Raw genomic sequence first — 27,002 nt, forward strand, 5'->3', positions numbered from 1 at the left:
TGTGGCTCGGCACCCATGAGTTTAGAGCAGGGTTGATCTGGTCAAGAAAAAAGGAGAAAAAAGACTAATTGAATATAGAAGTATGGACTTTGTGTGTAAATATATATATGCATATATGAATATATCACTGTAAGTACACTATATTTGCACTAGCACATTGCTTTCAAGACTGCAAAGCACTGTGAGTCTGGAGCAGCTCTAATTGGATTGCCACTGAAAATACTAACCTGGTAGTGTACGAAACAGATGTTAAATTATCAGGGTCTATGGTATATGTTGCTCCCTTCCTTTCCCTCCAACCTACTTTTCCAACTTTTACTCTTGTGAACAAAATAATCATATTATCCAAAGAAATAGATTTTACTCAGTTCTCTTAAAAATAGAGATGATTGAGGGGTACAGAGCTCTAAAAGCAAGAGAAGAAAAGTGGTTTTACCAACTGGCCCAGGACTGAGATGTGAGGTGCCCTGATCAGGCTCTGTCACTGCTGCTCACACCCCAGGCCTTTGGTGCTTCCAGAGTGGACACCTCAGTTCTCCAGTTTCCCTGCTGGCAAGAGCCTGGCAGTGACCAGAAATAGAGCCAGACACTATTTGATAGGTCTAATGGGTTGGCCCAATTCAAAAGCTCCCTTGTATCTACTGAACAGCTAAGAGGATAGGCAGCCAAGAAATGATCAGGGTCCTTAGGCCCAACTTGGATAGAAAGTGCTCCAGGGTCGCTGCTGTAGAAATCATGATGCTTCTAAATTCTCTCCTCCTCTCCCCCTTCCTCTGCTGAAGGAGGTTGTGCTGATGCTGCTCTAAATTTGAGCTTCAGCTCTTGAACCACCATTGTGTCCTGAGAAGAGACCTATAGCTTTGGAGTAAAAAAATCTCCAGGTTCAAATCTTGACTGTGAGATCACAGGCAAGTTACTTTACTTCTAAAGCTCTAGAGTTGTGGGTTTGTAAAAATGGGAAAAATAATTACCGTGTAACGGAGGGTTATTGTGAAGATTTACTAAGTGTCTAAAGCACCTGCCATAGAGAAAAGGTGTGGTCCATGTTAGCCCCAGGACACACCCTGACCACTGCTCCTAAGTCCGTGGGGCCGAGGAGGTTTGGTTTAGGGGGTACAGCTTGAACCGAGGAGGCGGCGCAGCCGTGGAGGCGCCCTCACCCGAGCTGCGTCAGCGCTGCCCAAGCAACCCTTATTTGACACTGACCCCATCTTCACCAGAGGTTTGTATTAAACAGGACACCAGTTTAAGAGGAAAAATAAAGAGGAAGAAAGGCAGTGTTAATAAATCATTATAAATGAGAACCTCTGAGAGGATCTTGAAGAAATAGTCTTTCACTTGGAGAGAAGAAGATTGAAAGCGACTCTAACAACCCTTCGAGGCCAGGCTAACGGCCCTAGTCACCAGGGCCAGGAAAAGAGGACAGGAGGTGAATTTACATTCGAGAGGTAGGAAGAAGGAAAGACTGAACTTGAGGCAAAACTTGTATAGAAAGTGATTATAAAAGACCATGGAACCCTACAGGGTTTTCTCTCTCAGAACCCCGTAAAAGCAGGGAGCTCCTGTCTGTCTGGGTTGGAAGAGGTACTGGCCTGGCTGCGAGGTCTGCCCCAGAGATCTGAGGGCGACAGATATTGTAGGGATAATTCTTCAACCCTGGAAAATATAAGTTAGCACACTCTGAAAGCTTTCAAAGAAAAGAAGCAACATTAGAGTGATCTGTGACTTGGAGACCTAGAATCCGATGCTCATGTGAAAATGAATGGGGTGTAGGGAGGAATATGGGCAAAAGGGGAGGAAAGAAACAATCCACTCCATTCCTGGGGGAGCTGTCCTAAATTCTCTGCTGTGGGCCCCCGTCTCCTTGTCTGTAATATGAAGTGCTTGGGTTAAGCACTCTCTTGACTAAGTCCCTTCCAATTCTGAATTTGTGTTCACAAAATTGACCTAGAGAAACTGTGAGTACACCTGTGGAAAGCCACCTCAGTCCCAAACCCAGGCTGTGCTGAATGAGTGGGTGCAGCACAGAGAGAGGGCCTATATGTCCGCTTTGGGGTCAGACCCCTCCCCCCAGTTCAATCCCGCCCTTTTCCTCAGCCAGGGGCAAGTTGAGTATCCTCTCTGAAATTCAAAATCTTCCCTTGTAACATGGGGATAGTAATAGCTCATCCGGGGCTGTGAGTTTAAATTAACAATGCAAGTAGAATACTTGCTATAATAAAGTCTAATAGTTTCCATGTATTGGGCACATAAGCACCAATAAAACTGGTATCTATTGTATCAATATTCTTGGAATGAGAATTTATAAACCTTTTAATTTCTCAGCCTTTTATTTCTATTGCTATTGACTTTGTAGAATGTATTGCAATCAAATCATGTATGTAGTTCGTGGTGGGGTTTTTTGGTGGTTGTGGTGGTTTGGTTTGGTTTTTTTAACACACTTGCCTTGTCTTGTTTTGGCAGAATGAAACCTAATTCATTCAGCTTTCCTGAATGGCATATTAAAAACACACAACCCATGTTTGCTTCTCCAGCCGCCTCTACATATTCTCTATCCTTGTTCATTTGTAAAGCAGACCGAAGAGTAATTACGTAGCAGCTCCTGTACTGTGTGCCGCTGGCTTGGACTCCTCTTTGCGTTCTCAGCAAGCCCCCTGTGTTGCCCTCTTTAAGGTCGTGGTTTCTCTGGTGTCCTGTTGATGTCACCATCTTGGCTGCACTTCTCTGCACCTTGGCCTATGGCTTAGCAATTCCATCTCGCCCCTTTGAACGGCGTTCCCAGGTTCCCACACGGCGGCCGTGGATGTACACCGAGTTGATACAGAATGCAGCTCCGCCAGGCTGGAGGGCGCGTCTCCGGGGCGAGGGTGGGGCCCCAGGTTACTAGCGGCCTCCTGCCTTTTTGGTTTCCTTCCCCGCAGGGGACACCGTAGGCGGCCGTGCGGTCCGGCCACTGCCCCCCGCCCCTCGCGTCCGGCCGCGCCGTGGGTTGCGGTCGCTGTGGGGGTGGCAGCTCCTGTCCCGGAGGTTTGCGCCTGGCGGGGCACCCCGGAGCCGCGGGGAGCCCAGAGGCGCGGCCAAGGCGGGGTGGGGCGCGTCCGGGCGGGGAGGGCGAGCTCAGGCGGCGCAGGGGGCGCCGAGGGCAGCGGGCGGGCGGGCTCGTGGCGGAGGAGCGAGCGGGATGAGGGCTGGCTAGTGCCGGGGGCCGCCCGCCCGAGGGGGAGGAGGCAGGGCTGCCCTTGCTGCAGGTTCGCTGTCGAGCACACAGGAGGCAGGGACATGGGTAGGGTGCGGTCTGCGCGGGGCCCGAGCCCGGATCTCTTCCATTTCCCCTCTCACTCGGCCCCGGGCTGCGCCGCAGACGGCAGCAGCTCCCGCTCCGCCCGAGCCGCCTGACCGCCGGGCCGGGGTGCTAACCGCGGGGCCCGCCAACCCGCCGGCCCGGCCAGCCCAGCCCAGCCCGGCGGCCCGCAGCCCCGCCGTCCGCCGCCCCCCGCCGCCGCCGCGTTGCCAAAACAAACGGGCCGGCCTATTTATTGGCGGCGGGCGAGCCGGGCAGCTCAGAGTCGAGGCGCCGAGGGGGACAGCGCGCCGCCACCAGCCAGGGCCCCGGGCCCCCGCCCCGCACCTGAGTCCCGCCGGCCCTGCGCCGCGCCGCGCAGCCCATGGCGCCCCCACCTGGAGCCCCCCGGAGCCACCCCGACGCCTGAGTCCCCGTAGGGCCCGGGTCGACTTGCCCACCCATCAGCCCACCAGGCGCCCTCGCCCGCCGCTCTCCCGGGCTCCCGGCCATGTCTCCCGCCCGGCTCCGGCCCCGGCTGCGGTTCTGCCTGCTCCTGCTGCTGCTGCTGGTGCCGGCGGCGCGGGGCTGCGGGCCGGGCAGGGTGGTGGGCAGCCGCAGGCGGCCGCCGCGCAAGCTCGTGCCACTCGCCTATAAGCAATTCAGCCCCAATGTGCCCGAGAAGACCCTGGGCGCCAGCGGGCGCTATGAAGGCAAGATCGCGCGCAGCTCGGAGCGCTTCAAGGAGCTCACCCCCAATTACAATCCCGACATCATCTTCAAGGACGAGGAGAACACGGGCGCCGACCGCCTCATGACCCAGGTGAGCGCGACCCGCCCTCCCAGGGCGCCGCCGCCGCCCCGCCACCTGCCCGGCCCTACCCGCCCCCCTGGCACCTTTGCTTCACTGGCTGGCACGCCCCCTGGCACCTGCCCCTCTCGCCAAGCCCAGCTGCCTCTTGCCCAAGATGGCACAGCCAGGGGTCCGGGCGGGAGTGCCGGCATCCCCGAGCCCGCTGATGGCTGTGAGAAGAGCTCCCCGCTGCCGAGCGCCACCGCCCAGCCAGCTGGCCGAGGCCCCTCTGCCCCGGAGCGCCGGCTGCTCGGGCCAGACGCGGCACTCAGAGGCACCCCGACCCGGCTGCCTCCGCGGTCCTTCCCGGCCTAAGCCGCCGCTCGGCTTCGCCTGTTTAGAAGCCATTCGGCACCCAGAGGCGAAGAAGCGCCGGGTGCGGAGGGCCCCACGGCCTTTCCTCCACGCGCGCGCTTGGTGCGCTGCCCCCTCCTGGAGTAGCGCCACGGTGGGGTCGGGGGCTAAGGAACAGCGAGGAAGGTGGAGGTGGGAAAGAGGACTTGCCGGGCTAGCCCACGTGTCTGTCCAGAGAGCTGAGAGGCGCCCCTGCGGTTGAAGGGTGGGGACAGGGGTCTTCGGGCGCCGGACGAACTTGGGGAATCCCTGGACTTGATGGCTGGGATGGGTTGGATTGTAAGGGAGGGGCTCGGGTGCCGGGGAGGCAGGGAGCAGGAGCTAAAGTCGTCTCTGCGCGCTGGGACCAGCACTCAGCTTAAGCGCTGGGGGGGGGGGGGGGCACGCAAACTTTCTTTCCTGCAACCAGGTCCGCAGGGGAAGAGTCCTACGCTCCCTTCCTCAGCGGTCTCCAGAGGCTTCCCCGCAGGCAGACAGCCCACGTTCTAAGTGCTTTAGGAAAAGCAGCTAGACCACGGCCCTCAGCATGCGCCCTGGCGCCGGGGCTGGCCAGCCAGTGTCGGGGCGAAGGTTGGCTGGTGGCCGGGCCGGGCTGGGCGCAGAGGAATGCAGATAAGGATCCGGGCCACGGGCTGGGCAATCATTGACAGCGCGTGCCCTGGCTCTGGACCCGAGGGGGGGGGGCGGTGGCGGGGGAGAATGGGGCGGAGAGCAGAGGCCCGCCAGCGAACATAGGTGAGGGGCTAGACGCCTGGAGGCAAGAGCACACGGAGCTCCATCCCGGGGCGGTGAGTGCCCCATCTAGTCTCACCAGGGAGGCCTTGGGTTGTAACCGCTATTGGCTCCTGGGAGACCGAGTCCAAGGGTCTGTGGGGCCGGGCTCTGCGGGGTGGGAGTAGGTTGAGACATGGGCTGCCCACGCCTGGCGGCACCTCGAACTTCAGAGTCAAGGACTGTGGAAGGGCCCCTTCTCTGGCTGGCCCCTCCCCCCAGTCAACTGCAGGATCCCTTGGGCTGAAGGCACGCGGGGAGTCAGCACAGACAGGTGATCTCTTCCGTCCTTTCCCCGGGGCCCGGCTCTACTCCCACCCAAGTGAGGCGGAGCGTGGAGCCGGCTCCCTGAGATTAGAGGTTCGGTTTCTGGAGTCCCTTCCCAGATGCAGGCAGCGCAGAGGTGCGGAGGACTCTGGGCCGGGTGGACGTTGCCTGAGATTATCAACCCTGCGGGGACCCTTGTAGCGCGCGAGACGCTCCGCGTCGCCCTTAATCCGGCCAGACCTGGCGCTAGTCTTTCCACCAACTTCTGGTTCCAGGACTGTCCTATTTCGGGCAGGGGTGTGGGCAGGTTTTGGACATAAGAGGGTCCCAGCAAAAAAATGCTTTGTGGCATCCAGATAAGCCCGAGATTCCCTTCCAACACACCCCCATGCTGCTGGGGCTCCGCACCTGCCGCGCCTCCGCAGCTGGCGTCCCCCGGCCTCAGCCCTGAGGCTACGGTGACACCTACTGGGCATCTCGGGCCTTGCACGCCTAGCAGGCCAGCCGCCGGCGGTCGGCTGCGCTCCCACCCCTCCAGGTAGCAGGCGGCCCTTGGTCTCCGGTGCTTCGAAGAGACAGAGGGGCTGGGCGCCGGAAAGGTGTAGGCGGGTCTGTGGAGGAATCGGCACCCCCAGCAGGGCGGAACGAGCACAGAAGGGAGGGGCCACTTATCAGAGAAAGGAGCCCTGAGGTTGCGGGGCTTGATGAGCCCTCCGGGTTTTGGCGTCACCGTGCTATCCAGGTCCATGGCGCAGCCGTATACGCAAGTTGGGGCTCTGTGTTCCTAAGAGAGAGAAGAGCAGCCCCGCGGGTTTCCCGCTCCCGCGGGTGCGCACCGAGAGCGAGGCTGCGCCTCCGCGCGGGCCGGCTCCTCCCTCCAACCCGGTGCTTTGCTCCTGCAGCGCTGCAAGGACCGCCTGAACTCCCTGGCCATCTCGGTGATGAACCAGTGGCCCGGCGTGAAGCTGCGGGTGACCGAGGGCTGGGACGAGGACGGTCACCACTCAGAGGAGTCCCTGCACTATGAGGGCCGCGCCGTGGACATCACCACGTCCGACCGCGACCGAAATAAGTACGGCCTGCTGGCGCGCCTGGCCGTGGAGGCCGGCTTCGACTGGGTGTATTACGAGTCCAAGGCCCACGTGCACTGCTCCGTCAAGTCCGGTGAGCCGCTGCCGGGGGACTGGGCCCGGGGCCGGGGCCGCAGGGCGTGGGCAGGCGGCGCGGGGCCCGCTGGGGCCCAGAAGGTGAAGAGACCCGCCCGGGGATGGAGGCGGGAACCCCGGGAGAGAGGACGTCGGCGGCGCTCCCCGCTGCTGCTTGTGACCGCCTGCTCCGCCCCCAGCCTGGTGGGAGCCTAGGGAGACAGGGCCCTGTCCCAGCGCAGCTGGGTGCCGACCTTGAGGGCCACAGCCCAGAGCCTGCTGCAGGAGGTTGGAGACAGAGCGAGCTGAACAGATGTGGAAGCCAGGCTGTGAGAGAGACGGCCTCCCCACCCAGCGTGGTGCAGAACAGAGGCGGGCGGTGGGGCGGGCCCAGGGTGTGCCCGACGCCAGCACGTCCCCCCAGGAGCCAGAGGCCCAGAGGTTCAGAACCGACAACCGGGCTGCAGGTCAGGCCCTTTAGGGCTCCTCCCAGGGGGCGCAGGCGTCCCCAACCTCTCCCTCAGGGCCCCGAAGCTGGGCATTTTGGGGCAAAGCCAGCCAGGAGGGCCAGAATAAACAGAGTGGACTCAATAAAGTGGATTTTCCCAGATTTGCCGCCTTGTTGATCCGAATTGGCAGGCACTGGGGCCTTGCCCCTCTCTCAGACCTTGTCAGCCTCCCTGTCACCACACTGGACCCAGTCATGCATGCGTCAAATGATTCCTGTGTGACTGTCAGCCTGGCCCCTGGGGGCTGCAGGCTCAGCCCCCCACGCTGGCACCAGGCAATAATTACACCTGCAGACCCTGCACACTGAGACCAGGCTGCTTTTTACTATTCCTGATCAAACCTGGGCCCACAGTGGTGACCCCACCCCACCCCCTTTCCCTCAGCACTTTCCTCCCAACAGTATCTACTTCAAGTCACATCCACCCTCACCTGCAAACACTGGCCGGGTACCAGCTCCCAGTGGCCACTTCCATTCATTATTCCTGATCCCCAAACACAGTTCTCCACCCCACCCACTGATGCCACTGTGTCCTGTTCCTGCACAAGGACCCAGCACATGAACTGTGACAGTGACTTTACCCTGGCCACTGAGCCAGGCTTCCCTGGGGTCTGTGTTCACCCCACGGCTGGTCCTCCTCCCACTTCCATACAGACTCCGAGGGCCAGCCCTGGCACAGAACTTGGGGTGTCAGTCTGAGAGGGCAACTTTGGGGGAGTATCTGATCAAGGGGTGAGAAATAATGGCACATTTAGACCCCAGAGAAGTGAAGTTATGCACCTTCTCCACGAGGATGCAGTTTTGTGGGTGTCAAGTCACAGCTGACCACCGCCTGGCTCAGCTGACCTCTGACCTCTCTGACTGCTTCACAACATTGTCAGGATTGAAAACAGATGGGGAGCTTCATCTGAGCTTCAGGATGGCCTTTTCCTTCTCACTCACTGGAACCACAATATGCTCCTCTCATTGGCAAAGGATTAGACTGGGGAGGAGGCAGAGATCACATTGTGGGTTGGAGTGGGTTCAAGGGCTGCATGGGATGCGGGGACAAGATACGGTGATGGGGGCTCTCTGGGAGCATGAGGAGCTCTGGCTGGGCTTGGGAAGGGTGCTGTGGCTGGGCTCTGATCTCCGCAGCAGTAACACCGTCATGTCCCTTCTCCCCACAGAGCACTCGGCGGCAGCCAAGACAGGTGGCTGCTTTCCTGCTGGAGCCCAGGTGCGCCTGGAGAATGGGGCACGTGTGGCTTTGTCAGCCGTGAGGCCAGGAGACCGGGTGCTGGCCATGGGGGAGGATGGGAACCCCACCTTCAGTGACGTGCTCATTTTCCTGGATCGAGAGCCAGATAGGCTGAGGGCCTTCCAGGTCATCGAGACCCAGGACCCCCCAAGACGCCTGGCACTCACACCCGCCCATCTGCTCTTCACCGCCAACAATCACACAGAACCAGCGGCCCGCTTCCGGGCTACATTTGCCAGTCAAGTGCAGCCTGGCCAGTATGTGCTGGTGGCTGGGGTGCCAGGCCTGCAGCCTGCCCGAGTGGCAGCTGTCTCCACACATATTGCCCTTGGGGCCTATGCCCCACTCACAAGGCACGGGACGCTGGTGGTAGAGGACGTGGTGGCCTCCTGCTTCGCGGCCGTGGCTGACCACCACCTGGCTCACTTGGCCTTCTGGCCCCTTCGACTCTTTCACAGCTTGACGTGGGGCAGCTGGACCCCAGGGGAGGGTGTACACTGGTACCCCCAGCTGCTCTACCGCCTGGGACGGCTCTTGTTGGAAGAGAGCAGCTTTCACTCACTGGGCATGGCTGGGCCAGGGAGCTGAAAAGATCCCTCCGCTGTCCTCCCTGGAACTGCCTGAATGGATCCAAAGGCCTCCCTGCCTGGAGGGCACTGGCCCTGGAAGGGACCTGAGCAGGGGTGATGGATCCCACCATTTCCTCTACTGCAGAGCTATACCATTGAGACTTGACTGGGCAATGCCAGTGTCCTCCACCACCATCTTGGTGTAGTGACAGAGCTGCAAGCTGAGCTGGCAAGGGGGGTGGTCTGTCCTTCTAACCTATAGAACTACAGGCTGGCACAGTGGCTCCCTACCCAGCCAGCTCTCACGACGGTTTTTCATTCTTGCCTCCCCCAATGGGGAGAGCCCATTCCATCTGTCTTAGGCCCCCTTCGGTGGGCTTGCACCTCAGTTGATGCTGCTAGATTCCCTGGGAGCCAGCAGGGAGCTGGCTGGATTCAATGCTGCCCAGAACTGAGAAGTCTGCAGGGTGGGGCAGCTATTCTGGTCATCCTGAGACATGTCCTTCCTCCCTAGCCACACTCCTTGGGACACATCCAGAGACTGTTGCTGTCAGTGGGCAGAGTTCTGTGTTCCAGCCAATGTGATCACAGTGCCCGGAACCAGCGGAGTGGGCTGGATGTCCTTCCCATCTCTGTCCAGGCTAAGCTCCCTCTTCTGCTGAACCATGACCCCCACCCCCTCCTCTGGTCAGTCTCCCCCACCTTATTTATTGGCGCCAAGGGAGAAGCCCATGGGAGAATGTTGGGGATATTTTGGTCTTTTCTTCCTTTTGTAATAAAAATTATTTAAGTTGTTAGAGCCATAGAGTCCAGAATGCTGAGTGGGTTCTGTCATGGGTAGTCTGGAGCCAGGGGTGGGCCTGTCCAGGGGTGTGCTCACTTTCGGTGACAAAACCTCTAGTGCTCTGCCCCCTCTGCAGGCCCTTTCTCATCAGTATTTCTGAGAAGTCCCAAAAGAGAGCTGGGCGCATGCTGGGCCAGGCCTTAGCTTGCTGACCCCATGGTTGGACCAGAGAGAGGTGAGGTAGCTAGTCGACCGTCACTTCGCTCATCTAGAACAACCTCTTATGCTCCAGTCAAGGTGCTTTCCCTGATGACTCCAGCCTTTCTTGGGGCCTGGGTTTCTGACTCTTCACTGTGGTAATGGATCATGGCAGGAAACGATTCTGGAGACGTCACATCTGCCTTCTGACTTGGATAAATCAGAGTCCCTAACCTGGCAGTTCTTAAACCTCAGAATCACCTGGGAAGCTTGTTTGAAAGTTATTCTTGGCCCCACTCCCAAGATTTTGCTTTAATAGATCCAGAGAAAGACCCAGGAACTTACTTTTACAAACACCCCAAACATGGCAGATGGTCCATGGACCACACTTTGAGAAACATTGCTTAGTCTAGAGAAGGCCCATTTTACTGCCAAAACAAGATGATCCTCTTCTTCATTTTGTCTTGGTCTTTTTATCCCAAGGCAGGTTTTTCTGTGCTCATTACAGGTTAGCTGATTCCCAGGCTCAGTGGTACAATTGTTGAATTTACAGAAATTTCATGAGCCAGTTGATATAGACCATTATGGGGCTATTTACACCATGGAAATTGGTGTATGCTACAAATTAGGGTTTCCCACACTGTGGAGAGCCAACTGATATAGCGCACCACTGCCCAAATTCTACCCTCCTACAGAGATTACTGTTGGGGGTGACCTTGCCCATCACCCACCTCCATGGAGGAAAACTCCAGAGAAAACTTCAATCCTTGGGAACTGTGTCATCTGGGGGGAAATAGGCTTTAATGAATAAAAACTGCTATCATTTAATGAAGAGTCCCCATTGCCAAGCATGGTTATAAGTGCTTCACATGTAGAACCCATTTAATTTTTATAACAGCCCCATGTGGTATATACTATAATATTGTCATTTTCCAAATGAGAACACAGAAGCACAGGGAGGTTTAGTAACTTGCCCAAGATTATGCAACAAGTGACAGAAGCAGGATTTGAACCTATGCATCTAGCTCTCGGACTCACTGCTTTTTTGTTTTTGTTTTTGTTTTTGAGGTAACATTGGTTAATAACATTATATAACTTTCATAACATTATAATTAAAAATCTGTATACACTATAGTGTGCTCACCACCATAAGTCTAGTTTCCATCATCACCATACTTTTGACTCCCCCTTACCCATTTCTCCCTCCCCCATCCCCTAAGGCCCCCTGTTTTCACCACAGGCTTTTCCCTTGGTGAACTTGGGTCTTATCTGGAAGGTCCTGGCATGCCAGACCTGCAAAGCTGCTTTGTTAGAAGTTCTAGAATGGACTCATCACTCTGTGGCAGATGCTCATGAACCAGGCTCACAGGAATCAGAATGTCCATGAATTCATTTAAGACGACAAACATAAAAGGTCAAGGTCAAGATACTCTTGTCACTCATTTTCACATTCTCTCCCTTGTAGGCATTCTACGTGTGAGAAAGAGAGAGAGAGAGAGAGAAAGAGAGAGGGAGGGAGGGAGGCTCTCTCCTGTGGAGTTGGGGAGGGAGCATTACCCATCTCTCCTTCTGGCCCTGGGTACACTCTGTCCTGTAGACACAGCCATTTGGTGCCCCCAGGCATTTCTGTTTTAGATGGGCCTACCCAGGAAAAACATTCATTCTCTGACAGGGAAGGCTGCTAGGCTTCAGAAAAAAACTTTGTCTGAATTTAGTCCCTCAAAAGACCAACTTTGGGATGAAGGTGGGGCCCTGCAGATTTTCTGGGGATCCTGGACTCAGGTCCGAGGAGACTGTGTGGGCAGGGAGACAGGAGAAACAACCTGAAAAGTTGCCCTCTGCCTCTGGAGTGTGATGCCCTAATCCCTCCCGAACCCGATGCCAAGGCCCAGTAGAAGGTCAACCACAGAGCCTAGGCCCAGGCAGCCACTGACCCAAAGCCTGGCTCATGCTCAGCCCTTGGCCAAGGCTGCTGTATCCACACTTGTAACCTTCATTCACCTGTTCAGTCATTGCTTCCTGGACACCCTGTGTCAGGCCCCGCCCCCAGTGAACGGGACGGCAGGGAGCAGCCCCGGGAGAGGGGTAGCCATGCCCTGCGCTGAGGGCTGTGCCTGCTGTCCTCACGGGGCTACTGGAGAGCCACAGAGAGGCTGGAACCAGGACAACTTCCTGGAGATGCGGGCCCTGCAGGGAGGGCAAGGAGGTGAGTAAAGGAAGGAAGGGATCCAGGGTGAAGGCCACATGCAAAGGCTTGGAGGCTCCAGCGAGGCTGGGCTGGGCCGGAGGAGCGCCCAGCAGGTCAGCATCACAAAGCCGGTCAGTGCGTGTGGTTTGGCAAAGGTGAGGCAGACAGGTGGGCAGGAGTTAGAGTACACAGAACTTGTGTTCCACGCATTTGGACTTTATCCTGGGGGCTTGGTGAACTCCTCGAGGGTCTGAAGTTGGTGAAACTTGCGACTAGATTGTTTCCGAAAGCTCACTCCACTGCTGTGTGGAGGGCAGACAGGAGGAGGCAGCTACAGAGACAGGGAGTCCATTTACTAAGTAAAAACATTCAGCGACTTCTGGCCTGAAGAAGTGGCTATAGGAGTCAGAAAAATGGTAACGGACTGTAGACATTTGGGCAGGAAAATGGCCAGGACTTGAAGCCGGTTAGGATAAGCAGTAACAGTGAGAAAAGGGCCCAAGTCAACTTCAGGTATTTAAGCCTGAGATCCAGCTCCCCCATGCCCAGCACCCTTGACCTTGGTTGTGAGGACTTTGGAGCAGCCTGGGCAGATTGCCCTCAGCATAAGGGCCACTGCACCCTGGCTTCTTGACTTATCTGTGTGAAAGCCTCTCCTCAGGTCCCCCAACACAACCTCAGGCTTGCCTGCCTGCAGATGGCTTCTAACAGTGAGAGGTGCTGTGTTGGGAAGGGCTGAGCTGAATGCAACAATCCTTTAGGCAACCAGGCCTGCTGCTAATGCTGTAGCCTGGGTGTGGGAACCAGAAACAGGCACCTCTCCATTAAAAAACTTAGCAAAATGTCCCCTAGGAGATCCAACTAGAGAAGGCAACCCTTCTGACCTGGTGCCAGGGAGACCCTTGCGTGTGGGGCATGCAGCATGTCTGGGTTTCCTGGCAAGGGTGGTTGTGGCAGCTCCTCCGACCCCATGCCCTCTGTCCCCTGGGTGGGACACACCTCCAGGAGCTTGCCCCATGCCCCACACCCCAGCTTGGTTCTCAAAGCCTCTTTGTTCTACTGGGACAAGCTGTGGCCAGCCCAGACCCGATAAGGCTGGGTCAGGCTGATAGCAGCCCTGCCCCTCGCGCCCAAACCACACCCAGATTGCCTTGCACGCACATTGAATCCCCCTCAGATGGGCATAGATTCAAGATGCTTCCTGCCCAGGTTGGGGTCTAGAAGCCTTAACCTCTAGGCTGACCCTCCCTTTGTCCACTTAAGACCTCCTCTCATCTGAATGGGGAAGCAGGATAAGGAAATTATCCCCATTTTAGAGATAAGTGATTAAGTCTCCAAGAGGAAAAATGACTCACCCACAGTTATTTATCCCACAATCAGGAGCATCAATTGTTCTAGGTCTGCTATTTACAGTATCTTTTAAAATCCTAACAGCCCATGAAGTGAGATTGTTCTTAATTCCTACTTTGCAGAAAGGTGAAGTCCAGAGGCCCAGAGAGGTGAAGTCACTTTCCCATGGTGACACAGTAGCAGAGTCCAGACTGGAACCCAAGTGCCCTGCAGCAGCAACTGAGGGAGGTGAGAACTGATGAGTCACCATCCCAGTGGAATGGGAGGAAGTCACTTCCAGCATCAGCCGAAAAGATCTGATGGAGCTGGAGTGGCCAGGAACCTGTCTGGGAAAGTGGTTTTGGAGGAATAATGTTCTAGACACTATGAGAGAATCCCATTTAGGTAGGAGTGGCAATGGTTAAAATATGCCCACAATTATTTGACACTCCTCCCCCCTTGAATCTAGCCTGAGGTTAGAAAAAGGTGTGTAGCTTCTTCCTGGTTCTACCCTGAGATTGCCAAGCTGAAGCATCTATAGATTGGTGTTCCAGTCCACAGCCAGCACAAACTTTCAGCCACGTGAGGGCACCGCCTTGGAATCCAGCCCAATGGAGCCTTTGGCTGGATTCAACCCTCGCCAACATCTGAATGTAACTGCATGAGAGACTCCAAGCGAGAGCTGCCTGGCCATGCCCTTCCTGAATTCCTGACCCACAAATGCATAAGCAAAAATAAAATGATTGTTTGGAATCTTGAGGCTTGGAATAATGTCTTGCACAGCAATAGCAAACAGAACAAAGGCAAAGAGGGAATGGGAACGGGTGAAGGCATCTTCTGAGGCTTTCCAGGGGCCTTTAACACACTTTTACACAAAAACTTTTTTAAAAGGAGCCTGCATGAAATTGGAGGAGGTGTGATGCCTCTTCATCTTCTAAAGGGGCAGTGGGAGAGGACACTGACTTGGAGTAAACTTGGGGCAGAGAGAGATGGAGATAAAGGGAAGAGTTGAATAAGCATATCTCTTTACACTCAACTGACTGAAAAAATGTTATGTATCTGCTCTAGCATCAGGATCTCTGATAAAGCAACTCTTACAGGAATGAAGAGCCTCCTGGGAGGAAGGAAGCTCATGGATTCGGGCTAGTGGCTAGCAAGAAGTTGTACACGGCCAAGTGGAAGAAAGTGCTCTTAGAGATTTTTAAAAACCCAATGTTAGATATTGAAGAAAGTGCTCAAAGGTCAGGGACAGACTGGAAAAGAGCTGGACATTCCTGTGTACTGTTGCTGGCCACATTTTCCCACAGTGCCCCTGTAAGCAGAAACTTGCAGAACCGCTACAAAAAGGTCCATGAAAACGAACTTAGAAGCGCTCTGTTGCCCCGATATACTCCAGGTGTGTCTGCACCTGGCTTCTGCACACACGTGCAAATGCCCAACTTAAGAAAACCCAGAGGAAAGTGACAAGGCAGGTAATAGGAAATGGGTGTGGCTTTGGGGAGTGGTTGGGAGTGTAGGGGTGGAATGGTTAGCTCGAGGACAGGTTTCCTGGTTTTGAACACATAATCCTGAAGAAGCATAAAATGGGCATGGCTAAAATCTAATAAAGAGAGGGAAGTAGCAAGTTTACAGTGGAGAATCCGGGCAGACACTGCTTTAGCTAAGTGATCAAAGTTAACATCACCAATAAAACATTGACCTCATGTACCCTCTGATATGATGCACTGAGAAGGGCATATCACCTCGCTGCTATGCTTCTCAATAATGCACACCTTACTCTATTACGAGAAATAAACCCAGGTTGAGAGAAATTTTACCAAAAATGTACAGTATTCTTCAAAGGGTCAAGGTCATGAAAGACAAGGAAAACTCAGGAAGTGCCCCAGGTGGGATCCTGAATTAGATACTGAAACAGGAAAATGACATTAGTGGAAAATTTTGTGAAATCTAAATAAATTCTATACTTTCATTAACAGTATTTGTTGGACCAAGGTTAATTTCTTAGTTTTGATAAATGATCTATGATCATGTAAGATGTTAACCAGAAGAAAGTTGGGTGAAGGGTTTATGAGACTCCTTGCACTGTTTTTGTGATTCTTCTTTATATCTAAATTTAACTCACATTTTTTAAAAAAAATCTAAAAGATAGAATCTCATAGACCAGTCAAAGGTTGTCTCCACCATACCTGAAGTTCAGGCCAACATCCACAGTCAAAGGAAGCCAGATGCACTGAGCCAGTGGTCATGTCATGACTCCTTTACTTGAGAAAGGACCCTGGTCAGAAGTGAATTGAAAAAGGGTTTGAGGAATTAGATAGAATGGAAAGTCACAGAATAATAGTGTTCTTCATTCATTCAGAGCCTATAATGAGCCGGGCACTGTGCTAAGTTCTTTAAATATTTTACCCCACTTAAATTTCACAAACTTTGAGCTGTTAAAGTTTTCCCTGTTTGTGGAAGAAACAAGATCATAGCTAAGAGCTGGTGCAGTTGGGATTCAAATCCAGCCTGCTTTACTCCAGAGCTTGTTCTTAATCACTCCACTGTACTGTCTTCTCAGGGATGTCCTCTTTTAGTTCATACCTCAAGGTTTCTGCACTGGGGTGGGTGGGAAAAGAGGAGATAGAAGGCAGGAGGAAGTGGGTGGCCTAGGATTGGCTGGTCAGCAGGAGCTGTCCATGGTTCTGGCCAGAGAGTCTTTGAGCTAGAAGGCCAGCGGGGATGGTGTAGAGAAGACAGCTGGGAGAGTTCACACAGAGGAGCACTGCTCAGAGTAGAAGGAAAGAGCAGTTAGATGTGGTAACAAGTCTTTTCCCAATGAGGAGGAATTAGAGGGGGAAAGACTTCAAGTTTTGGCTTGAAATAAATAACCAAGCCTACAGTAGCCGGTGAGGTAGGATTTGTCCTTAGGTCTGACCTGCAACTAGTACTATTCAGTAAAGCTATACTGATTATTGAAATCTGGAAATACTTTGGTACTAGTTGCTAAGTAGTCACTGACTGATTCTTCCACTGCTGTGTCTGCTCTCCCAGGCCCCCCCCCCCCCCCCCGCACTTCCAGGCTCCCCCATGACCCAACAACTAATGGGTTACGGTCTGGCACAATGTGGGCTCCCAGAACCCTGCTCTGATTCCAAGGCCCATTCACATAGGTCGTGCCCATACCTTAGCAATTGTTAAGTATTTTGAATATTACCCCTGTTTGTTCCCATTTTACAGATGAGGAAAGTGAGGTTCTGGAATGTTTAACAATTTGCTTGAAATTGCTCAGCTATTAAATGCTGGAATCAGGACCTGAACTCAATCAATTCTTCTGGGACCAAACCTCAGGTACTTTTCCCTCCATCTCCCTACTATTGGCCTGTTTGTCTATCTACCTTTTGTGGGGACAATGAGTAGTGGGAGAAAGTTATTTGGGGGATTAGATTGGCACAGGAGAGTCAGAAAACCTTATGGGGGTCCCAGGCAAAATAAAACCCTTTTCTTTATATTTTCTTGCCATATGGCAGCCTACCCCCAAATCCCTGATACTTTTGTGCTGTGGCAGCTGTTTCAGGCTGGAGGTACCATCAACCTCTTAATGCACTTTCCTGATTACTCAGTACCTATACCAGCCTCAGGTAATAGAGGAGGCTTAGAGGGGTCATGTGACTTGCCCAAGATCACATGGTCAGTAAGAGGCAGAGTCAGGATTAATTTAGATCTGCCTGATTTTCCAGCCCAGAGTCTTCTCTATTCCATGGTTGTGGAGCTGGTGGAAGGGAGTGGTGGGTGATGTGGATGTGTGGGGGTAAAAGTTTAGAAAAGATACTTTTGTGTGTGCTGAAGCCCAAACCACTGAGTGTGCTTTATCTTTATTACCCCCACACCAGCTTCCTACCGGGAGAACTGGAGTCCGTCTTCTACCCATCCTCCTTCCTCTCTTTTCTCCACATTCTGGTCCTCATCAATTTCCTGAATCATCACTCACCCTTGTTCATAACCTTGAACCAAACAGCACCCACCCCCATTGTCTTCCTTGGATCCATGAAGGATATAGTCACTAGGACCCAGCACCTGTTATCTCCCATGGGTTCTGGGCTTCTGGAAAAGGGGACTTCTGAGGCACACCTGGCTTCCTCTCCTTTCTTCAGGCTCAAACCCTTACCACGATCCTTTCCATGCTGTTCACCTCATGAGGCAAAGTCCAGTTCGGGCCTCTTTTTGCATTTAAGTTATACCTTTGAAATGTCAGAATAATCTTTTCCAGACCCCCCGGCACAGTCCCCACAGCAGAACATAAGGCCACAGAACCCCTATGTATCTTGTTCCTCCAATACCATCTATGTGCTGTGTTATTAACTACGCTGTGCCCACCAATGTAAAAGAAGTGTGTGTCTCTCTGATTTATTTTTTTTCAGTCCCAGAGATGTCCCTGCTTTGCTTTCTCCTGCCCCCTTAATTTACCATCAATGGATCTTATGCAACCCTCTTTATGTCTCCTCTTTTTATTCTTATGTATAAAATAAGATGCAAAACTGCCACTCTGCAGAGTTTTTTCTCAATCTGTTGAGATTTTGCTTCCTGTCAGTTTGGCTCAGCTAGACTCATAAAAATTCTCTACAGGTTTGGACATTCCTTATGTTGACACTACTAAGAATCTCTTTCATTGTCCCAAGTCCAGAATCCACCAAGGTTTGGGCAGATCTCTGGAGAGACAGTCCCCCAGTGAAGAGGCACAACGATGTGTGGCTCTAGCATGAGCTCTTCTTCCTCACTGTGGTTTTATCCTGGGATTCCTGAGGCTACCACCAAGCCTTGCCCCCAGAGCCACTGCTCCCTATTTCTTTTTTACCTAAAAATGGACAAACAGGTCGCATAGGTCCAGCTGAGTCAGGCTGACCATTTCAAAAGATCTTAGGGAAAAACAAAAAGGAAATCATTATAGAAACTACAAACAGCATAACAGTCATTAAGTCCAAATTTCAGGTCTCAGGTTCTGAGAATAACATTAAAACCAGTGAGAAGCTCACCAAGTTCCACATTCCTTGATCCCAAGTAAACTCCATGCCTTGCATAACTACCGGGCCCCCAGCCTGTCCCTTCCTTCCAGTCCAACCAGCCTCTGGCCGTGTGATCTCCCACACCAACTCAGGCCAGTTTGTCATCAAAGTCTATCTTCTACCTTTCACAAGTAAACCCCAACTTTCCCAAAATGAGAATTTACTTTCTGGGTTTACCCCTAGACTCACTAAGGTTTCTCCCCTTAACACCCGCCCCCACCACTGTCCTGGGGAGTGAAGCATCTTTAATTGACCATGAATGAACTTTGAGGCTTTTGGCATCACTCACCAAAAGAGTCTTCACCAAATGAGACCTTGCCTCACAACACACATCTGGACTAATGAACGAAGGGTCCAAAAATTCATAGTATGTATAACAATGCCTTCTTCAGTGCCTTACAGAGTTAGCTTTGTGTTAGTCAGGAGGTAAGGACACATTCTCTCCAGCCAGCAGAAGGGAGCCATTTGCGAAGCAATGTGCAAATAAGAAATACTACGGGCCGCTTTTAAATTAGCAACTGCAATCACGGAACAAAGATCCGCTTGAGATTCTCATCCTTTGTCATCAACCCATGTCGGGGAAAGAACAGGATTGACTCCCATTCAGGTGACGAGTCCATGGAATAGTTTCCCATGAATTTGGTCAACTAAAGTCGCAGTTGCGAGGACGTAGCAACCAAGGGACTGTACATACCACGTTGCAACTGGTAGAAGCCCATTTATATTAGCAAGGAAAGTCAGACAATTCAAAAGGAGGGTGGAGATGAAAGTTGGGCGGCGCGTTCGCCTTCTCTGAGGCATGACTCATTCGGGCCACCGTCGTTGCCCTGGGATACCAGGAGACGCCTCGCCCTGTGCGTCCTGTATCTATGGATACGACGCCGGGCGGCGGTGTGAGTTTTGAGCGTTGATCCCAGGGACCCAGGCACCCAGGGACCAGGAGCGACGCGAGTGACCGAGGAAGGTACCTGCCCCGGGAGACTGCCTCCCCCGGGAAGTGGCCAGGGGTCCCCTGCTTGTCCTTCAGAGAGTCCCGTGGGATTGAGACTTGAGTGAGATCTATCAGACTGGGGGTCCCGAAGAGAAGGGAGGAACAGCCCTAAGTAAATTTTGTTCCTTTCTTTTACCTACTCCTTCCTCCCTCAACTCTACAGGACGACCTGCCGCTTTTTCCACTGTTCATCTTAGGAATTCTTAGGTTGGAAATTAGATAATTAAGCAAACTGATAAGATATTTTTTAAAGTCCTTCCACCCGGCCGGGCGTGGCTCAGCGGTTGAGCATCGACCTAGGATCCAGGCGTTGGGGGTTCGATTCCCGGTCAGAACACATGCCCAGGTTGCGGGCTTGATCAATGACTCTCCTATCTCTCTCCTTTCCTCCCTCTAAAATCAATAAAGATATATTAAAAATAATAGTAATAAAGTACTTGAGATTAGAAAGCTGGGTTAGAAAACACCACCACCTTGCCCAGCATGTTCACAGTGATTGCAGATGTGCCTTTTGGAAGAGTAGTGCAGGCTAGTGTGGAGGTTATGGTTGATAATTATAGTAACAGTTTTATCTAGGGCTTTTTCAAATCCTGTTTCATTTGAGTTTTGCATGAACTTTGTGAAACAGTCAGCACAACCCTCACTTTACAGGTGAGGAGACAGAGGCTCGGGGATTTGGAGAAACTTGCCCATCTCAAATTAATCTAAGCAGATGCTGGAACCCGGCTTTCCCTGCTCCAGGACCAGTGCACACTCCCCTAAGCCCTAAGCCCTGGCCTGGCCTGCTTTCTACCCCATCCTCTCTCATCTCTTCTACACACTTGCTGCGATGTTTCGTGTGTTGACTGGAGACTTCTCCAGAGACCTGAGGCAGGGGCTGTCTGTAGAAACCCCCGAAGTCACAGAGATTAAAAGAGTCAGGGTAGAACTACAAAGCCATCCAGTAGTAGAAAAGTAATGGGACCTCTTCTCTGTCTCCTCAGCTTGCATTTCTTTGATTCCATTTGAACGTACACTTCACAGTTGAAGGTAGGGGCCTTGCCTTTCTTGTCCTGTGCCTAACAGGCATGCAGTAAATGCTTTGTGAGAGAATGAATGAATGATCTAGGATAATCTCCTCCAGAGGGTTTGCAGAAGTTGCCAATTAGGAAAAACTGAATGAACAGATTTTTTTCCTCTGGATGAATGGTTGGGAGGGGATGGGAAAGTGTCTGATGGAAGTGTGTAAATTTTTAAAGGTTGACCATAAAATTGTTTACGAAAGCATAATACGTTATAATAAGGAACTGATCCCCAAACCTGAAGAGAGATAATTTTAGGCCAAATAAAAGGCAATTCACATCTAATCATAAACTGTTTTAAGAATTAAAGTCCAGCCCAGCTGGGTGTGGCTCAGCGGTTGAGCATCGACCTAGGATCCAAGCAGTCAGGGTTCGATTCCCTCTCAGGGCACATGCCCGGATTGCGGGCTGCAGCTGATCAATGACTCTCTCATTATTGATGTTTCTCTCTCTCCCTCTCCTTTCTTCCCTCTGAAATCAATAAAGATATATTTTTTAAAAAAAAGAATTAAAGTCCATGTGAAGGCCTTACAACGCTGCCTGACACATGCTAAGTTCTCAGTAAATGTCAATATAAGTTTTTATTAATTTTGATATTGCCATTCAAAGAGGTGGGGAAGGATACTGAGTTGTCTGCAAAATATGCGTATGTTCATAAAAGGTATTAGGTCGATGCTGTCCAATATGATAGCCACACCTGGGTGTGAGTGCTGAAGGAAGTCTGCTAAAAAAGAGGGGATTTGAGGAGATGGAGCCACAGCCAGTTTGGGACACTTCTGTGTTCCCCTAGAGCAGGGCCAAGCATCCTTTTGAGCATTTGGTGAAAGCTGTGGACGCTCTCCCTGGAAAAGGTCACATGCCCATACATATAATACTTTGCATATAATTTGCCTATAACATTTGCATATGATTTTCAGCTGCAGCCCATCCACAGAGCCCTCTGCTCTAATGGTTGATCCGTTTGTCTTCAGCAGGAGTCATTGCTTTCAGGAGTGCTTGCTTGCTTAAAGCTGGGCTGCAGGCTGCGCACCGATAGAGGAGACGCAGGCAGCTGAGCGCCCTCGGGCCTCACGGGCCTCTTCGCTTCTTATTCCTCCCACAGGAAGCAGGCCACACTCCCAGGAAAGAGCGGAGAGTAAAAGCCAGGAAAGGTAATGCACCTGCTGCAGCAACTCCGCGTGTGGCCATGGAGGGCGGGGTCCTTTGCTGAATGGTGAGTTTCTAGGCTCTCGGACGAGCTCCTGGATCTCGTTCGGGCTCGTTCCTTGCGGTGCCACCTCACCTGTTGCCAGGGCTGGGAGCAGGCTCTCCTGCACCATGATGATGGCTGTGGCCAGCCTACTCCACCAGCCTCTCTCTTTCATGTCCCTCCTGTCTCTCCTCTGGTCTCTTACAAGCTCCAAACTGGCAGGAACATCTTGCTTATACTTAAGAGCGCTCCCCTTATACTTGTGTCCCAGGGCTCATCCAGGCAGCCCCAAGCCCCATCACAAGGACGAGGGACAGCCGGGACTGCATCATGACGTCCGCGTCATACCTGAGTACCAGCCTGGTGGCCATTCCCGCTACCGCTGAGAGCAGTGCTGCCGTGAGCGTCTGCACCAGCAGCAGCACCAACGCCCGCGTGAGCTCGCACCAAGGACAGGTGGGGCAGGGGGCAGCGGGCTAGGGCTGGGGGGGAGGCAGGGGAGGGGGGTAGGGATTTGGAAGGACCCGAATCTCCTGTCTAAAGCCCAGCGCTAGACCCTGAATAGGTGGAGCACCAAGCTGGCTGGCGTGGTGGTAGCACTGGGTGGCCTTGCAGGGAGGGCTCTAGGGGGATGTGAGTTAGAGGCTCAGACGCTAGCCTAGCCGGGAGCTCTTTTTCCCTCAGAAGGCTCTTCTTGTCATGATCCCTAGGACTCCATGTTTGACCAATACATGGATGTTGATTACTTTTTGCAGCTCTTAGAGTTCTCTCTATGTGACAACTCGGAGTGGGGACTGTTGTCTAAGGGTGTGACTGTGGGGTATGGCTTTGTATTTGGTGCAGCGTGTGTCTGTTTGTGGATTCTTATGTCCCCTTAGATGTGATAGTGGTTGCACTTGTCTCCCTGTGGACCCTGGGTGATCTCACACCTCCACCTGTGCCGTTCCAGGCCTGTTTGCCCTAAGACTCACTCCTTGCCCTTCCCTGCTCTGCTCTGAGCTGGCAGGAGATTGGAAAGAGGGAGGAGGGGAGAAACCAGGGTGTTTATCTTCCTCCCTCTTTGCCTTTGGCAGTGTCTCCCATAGAAGTTGTATCTCCCGTGACTCCAATCTGCACCAGACAGGCCCCTGGTCTCTGAGAATCCCACCACCTCCTTTAGCCTAGATGTGCTTGCAGCTTCTTGGTGTTGCTAACTTGGGTTACTTCCCTAGGTCTTCGTTGTGCATTAAATCCCTTTTTTTAAATACCCAGAGTGGCTTCTGTTTTCCTGGTTGGACTGGACCAACTGATATTTATAATAAATTACCCTTGCTCACCCATGTCACCTTTTCTCCCTGGGCAAATTGGGAAAGAAAATACTATATTAGCCAGCTGACACTTTCTGCAAATACTGGCACTGAGAGTGTCACCTCCAAGAGGGGAGGGATTTGTCACTCTTGTTCACTGTTGCTGTCCTGGCACCTAGCTCAGTGTCTGGCTTCTAATGGGTAGTCAACAAATATTTGTTGAACAGATGAGTATATCCTTATGCTATGTGACATTATAAAAGCAACCCTTGGTCAAAGATAAAGTAAAATGGCAACAAGTTGAGCCTTCAGAGCAATGGCTGTGGCAGGAAGAGGCACCTGGTTCATCTTTCTCCCACCTTGGCCCCCAGGCGGCTTCCCATCCCCCTCCCTCCTCGAACAGGGATCAGGGATCAGCCCATGAAAACATTTCTCATTACAGACGGGAAGCGTTGGCACAGGGCACCTCTAGCATCATCAGGAGTAGCTCTTGGAGTGCCCCCAAAGGCAGGGCGTGGGGTGGAAGTTGGTTACAGGCAAATTGGCTCCTTCCTCTGCTCCACTAGCCAGTTGAGGGAGGAGAGGGAATGGTGGAGTATCACTGTGGTCTGGAAAATTGCCTGCAAATACAGTTCCAGCTAGGCGAGGCCTGTGTAGTGACGGGTAGGATGGGGAGGAAGAGGATGAGGAGGCAGCATCTGAGAGGGGTGGTAGCTAAGGGTGCACTGAGATAGAACAGGCCAGCTAGCACTGCTAAGTGTGCTGGATGGAATGGCCAGGCGAGGTGGCTCAGGGAGGGCTTTAGGGGCAGGGCCGCCAGGAACCTAGTTGGAAAACCATTCCAATGACCTTGGAAGAGGTAATATCTGATTCCAAGGTCTGCCTGCCCCCTACCTTCTCTCTCCAGATCATCCCCCAGGGCAGAGGTGTAACCAATTACTTTCTGGAGGTGGAGAGATCTTTGCTTATATTCTGGGTCTTTGAATCCTACCCTAATAATTTGTCCTTCTGTCTCTGCCAACTGGACAGCCAACCAGCTCCCTGGACATTCGGATGTGCTCCTCAAAGAAACAGGACAAAGTGAAGAAGAGGGTTGTCTGGGGCATCGAGGTGGCTGAGGAGCTGCTGTGGAAAGGCTGGGAGCTAGGGAAGGAGGTCACCAAGAACCTGGTTCTGAAAAATCTATCCTTGAAAACCCAGAAGATGAAGTACAGGTACAAGTATGAGGGGTCAGAGACCCAGCCCCTGAGCCCTCAAGCCCCCAAAGCAGGCACTCTTTAAAAAAATTTTTTTAATGACATATAAATTCAGAAGAGTATAAAATGTGCCATTTGAAGAATTCTTAAAAGTGGAACCCATGCGACCGGATAAAATAATGGAATAATAGTGTCCAAAGCTCACCTTCTCCCACTCTCTGTCTCTCCCCTTTTGGACGCCTTCCCTACCCAGAAAGGGCTACAACAAGAATCGTAAGATGAGGGAGGCAGGTGCTCCTGAGACAGAGCCCCCGGGTTCCCCCCTTTATGGTCTCAAGGACTCAAGCCCACTTGTCTTTCCAGGGTCTTCCATGATCACTCTGCTCTGACCCTGAAGTGCTTGTCTTCTGGTTCTCTCCTGCAGGCCCCCCAAGACCAAGTTCTTCTTCACGGTCATTCCTCAGCCCATCCTCCTGAGCCCGGGCATAACCCTTACGCTTCCCATCATCTTCAGGCCTCTGGAGGAGGTAAGGCCCACCATGGTGAGCAGAGGGCAGTGAGGGACACATGCACAGTGACCTTTGAACTGACAGAGCAACAAGGAGCACCCCCCCCACACACACCATGAGCACAATCCTATCAACTGTAGCAAAACTCCAGCTTAGGAAGCCCTGGGGAAGCTCAGACCCTAAACTCATTAGACAGAGGGGGTTTCCAGTTAGGTGTTGGCTGTGCTACTATATAGGTCATCAGAAAGCCCTAGATTCCTTGCCCTCTTCCTGCTCTCAAAATGTTCCCCCTAAATACTTTGTTCCCCACAAAAGAGGCCCCATATTTCTGAGACCAAGACAGTGGTAGAGCACAGGTATCTGACCCTCTCCTCAGAGACTGAGATGGAGGACCACAGCCTAGCCCCCACCTCGGTGGTTGTGTTGGGGGGATGGCCAAGGGCTGGGGTGGGATGTATGGTCCCTGAGTACCACCCAGGTCAGGGTCTGCCTCTTCCCCCCACCCCCACACTGCAGAAGGAGTACACGGACCAGCTGTGGTTTGAGAAAGCAGAGGGGACGTTCTGTGTGAACCTGAGGGCCACCCTGCCTTGCCACAATCTGATCTGCCCACCATCCCTGCAGTTGCCCATGTGTGCCGTGGGGGACACGGTTGAGGCCTGGTTCTGCCTGGACAATGTAGGGTGAGGGGAGGGGCTGAGCTCAGAGGTGGGGAGAGCAAGAACTGTGAAGAGGGCATCTGGGTGAAGAGACCGGGTGTCTGGTGGGGAAAGGGGGGGGGAGTGAAGAGCGCTGCCCAGCGTCTCTCCCTTTTTAAAGCAGGGCAGTGAGCAGAATGAGCCCAGTGGCTCTGACTTGTTCCACCCTCCAGGGACCTGCCCACCTTCTTCACCTGGGAGTTCTCAAGCCCATTCCAGATGCTGCCCACCGTGGGGCTGCTGGAGCCAGGTCAGGCTTGCCGGGTCAAGGTGACCTTCCAGCCTCTTATGGCTGTCATCCATGAAGTTCATGCCACGTGCTGGTACGGGGAGGGCAGCAAGCAGAAGAGCAGCATCCAGCTGCAGGCCACAGGTGAGGCTCAGCCTCTCACCTGTCCCCAGAGCCCGCCTGCTGCACCTCCCTGGGCCTTACAGCCTCAGTGCGTCCCCCTACCCCACCCTCTGCCCTGGCCTAGCCCCATGGGACCTCAACCAGCTTCCTGCCCTCCCCCAAGCCCTGGTTTTGCCTTTTCTTTGCCTTCCTCGCTGTCATAAGCCAATGTTTCCCTGGGAACACCTTCCTTCTTCAAGGGGTTGTTCGGCTGGGGCCACAGAGGCCCTGGTGGATTTTTCCCCAAGTGCCACCCCATCTCTGCCATAGCCAAATGTGCCCAGCTGCTGGTGAACATAAAGCAGAAGCAACCAGAGGACCAGGATGTCGAGGGCTTCCAGAAAGTGCTGCACTTTGGCTCTGTAGCTGTGGGCTGCACTGCCGAGAGGCAAATCAGGCTGTATAATCCCTTGGTGGTATGCATCATGTGCATGGGGGCAGGGGGGGTGGAGGCAGGACTTGGGACCACAGGGCTGGATGCTCCTGAAACCCATCCCCTCTACAGAATGTCGCCCTTTCTCTCTACACCTTTGGCTCCAAGCCTCACATAACCTGTGTCTATTGGTACACATATGTGTCAACAGGTATCCCGCTCTCCTCTCAGCTGGGAGCTGGGCTGGGCTATCCCCTGATTCTCCAGTTCAATCCCAAGAGCAGCCCCAGCACTTTCCTGACCCCAGGTCCACAGCTAGCCTTTATGGTACCTGTGGCGGGGGAAGTACACCTCTGGTCAGTTCCAGTACAGGGCACACGGCCTGGCCCCTTTCTTACTCCTGGTGGAGGTAGCGTTGCCATGCCTGAAGCTGACAACTAAGGCACAGGCTGGAAGCCAGCTGCCCTTACCCCCATGGCTAGGCACCTTGGTAATGACAGACTGCCCCACCCTGTGACCTGACCTCTCCTGTCCTCACATGGCCCCACAGGTGAGTGCCCCCTTCAGGATTGAAGTGTCCCTAGATATGCTGCCCAAAGACCAGGCCTTCTCATGCCCCACGGCCTATGGCGTCGTGCCCCCAGGAGAGAAGAAAGATGTGTCGGTATTTTTCCACCCCAAGACCTTGGACGTCAGAACTATGGACTACTTGTCTGTTTTGCCCTCTGGCTGTGTGTCTCCAACCCTGCTCAAAGTCGTTGGTTTCTGTAGAGGTACTGG

At 53.1% G+C, this 27,002-nt stretch overlaps 2 protein-coding genes across 2 annotated transcripts in view; both read left to right on the top strand.

The window, feature by feature from the left end:
- The first annotated feature begins 3,791 nt into the window (after nt 1-3,791).
- IHH (Indian hedgehog signaling molecule) lies at nt 3,792-11,101 on the top strand. Its single transcript, XM_016196906.2, has 3 exons — nt 3,792-4,103; nt 6,428-6,689; nt 8,348-11,101. The coding sequence occupies exons 1-3, from the start codon at nt 3,792-3,794 to the stop codon at nt 9,004-9,006; spliced, it is 1,233 nt and encodes a 410-aa protein (XP_016052392.2). The 3' UTR covers nt 9,007-11,101.
- Nucleotides 11,102-12,060: 959 nt separating this feature from the next.
- Nucleotides 12,061-27,002, top strand: part of CFAP65 (cilia and flagella associated protein 65) — a 38,313-nt gene continuing 23,371 nt past the window's right edge. The window contains exons 1-8 of the mRNA XM_087819972.1: nt 12,061-12,175; nt 22,041-22,204; nt 24,085-24,269; nt 24,676-24,778; nt 25,277-25,443; nt 25,632-25,831; nt 26,120-26,265; nt 26,773-26,995. Coding sequence (XP_087676098.1) covers nt 12,061-12,175; nt 22,041-22,204; nt 24,085-24,269; nt 24,676-24,778; nt 25,277-25,443; nt 25,632-25,831; nt 26,120-26,265; nt 26,773-26,995 — 1,303 coding nt within the window. The remainder of the gene's footprint in view (nt 12,176-22,040; nt 22,205-24,084; nt 24,270-24,675; nt 24,779-25,276; nt 25,444-25,631; nt 25,832-26,119; nt 26,266-26,772; nt 26,996-27,002) is intronic.

This window comes from Miniopterus natalensis, chromosome 8 (genome assembly GCF_054644295.1).
Source record: "Miniopterus natalensis isolate mMinNat1 chromosome 8, mMinNat1.hap1, whole genome shotgun sequence".
NCBI lineage: Eukaryota > Metazoa > Chordata > Mammalia > Chiroptera > Miniopteridae > Miniopterus > Miniopterus natalensis.

Bases quoted from the DNA above. Each gene is read 5' to 3' on its own strand.
- IHH (XM_016196906.2), top strand. From the start codon at position 3,792: ATGTCTCCCGCCCGGCTCCGGCCCCGGCTGCGGTTCTGCCTGCTCCTG. The intron at 4,104-6,427 runs GTGAGCGCGACC...TTGCTCCTGCAG, and splicing joins CCGACCGCCTCATGACCCAG to CGCTGCAAGGACCGCCTGAA. The intron at 6,690-8,347 runs GTGAGCCGCTGC...TTCTCCCCACAG, and splicing joins GCACTGCTCCGTCAAGTCCG to AGCACTCGGCGGCAGCCAAG.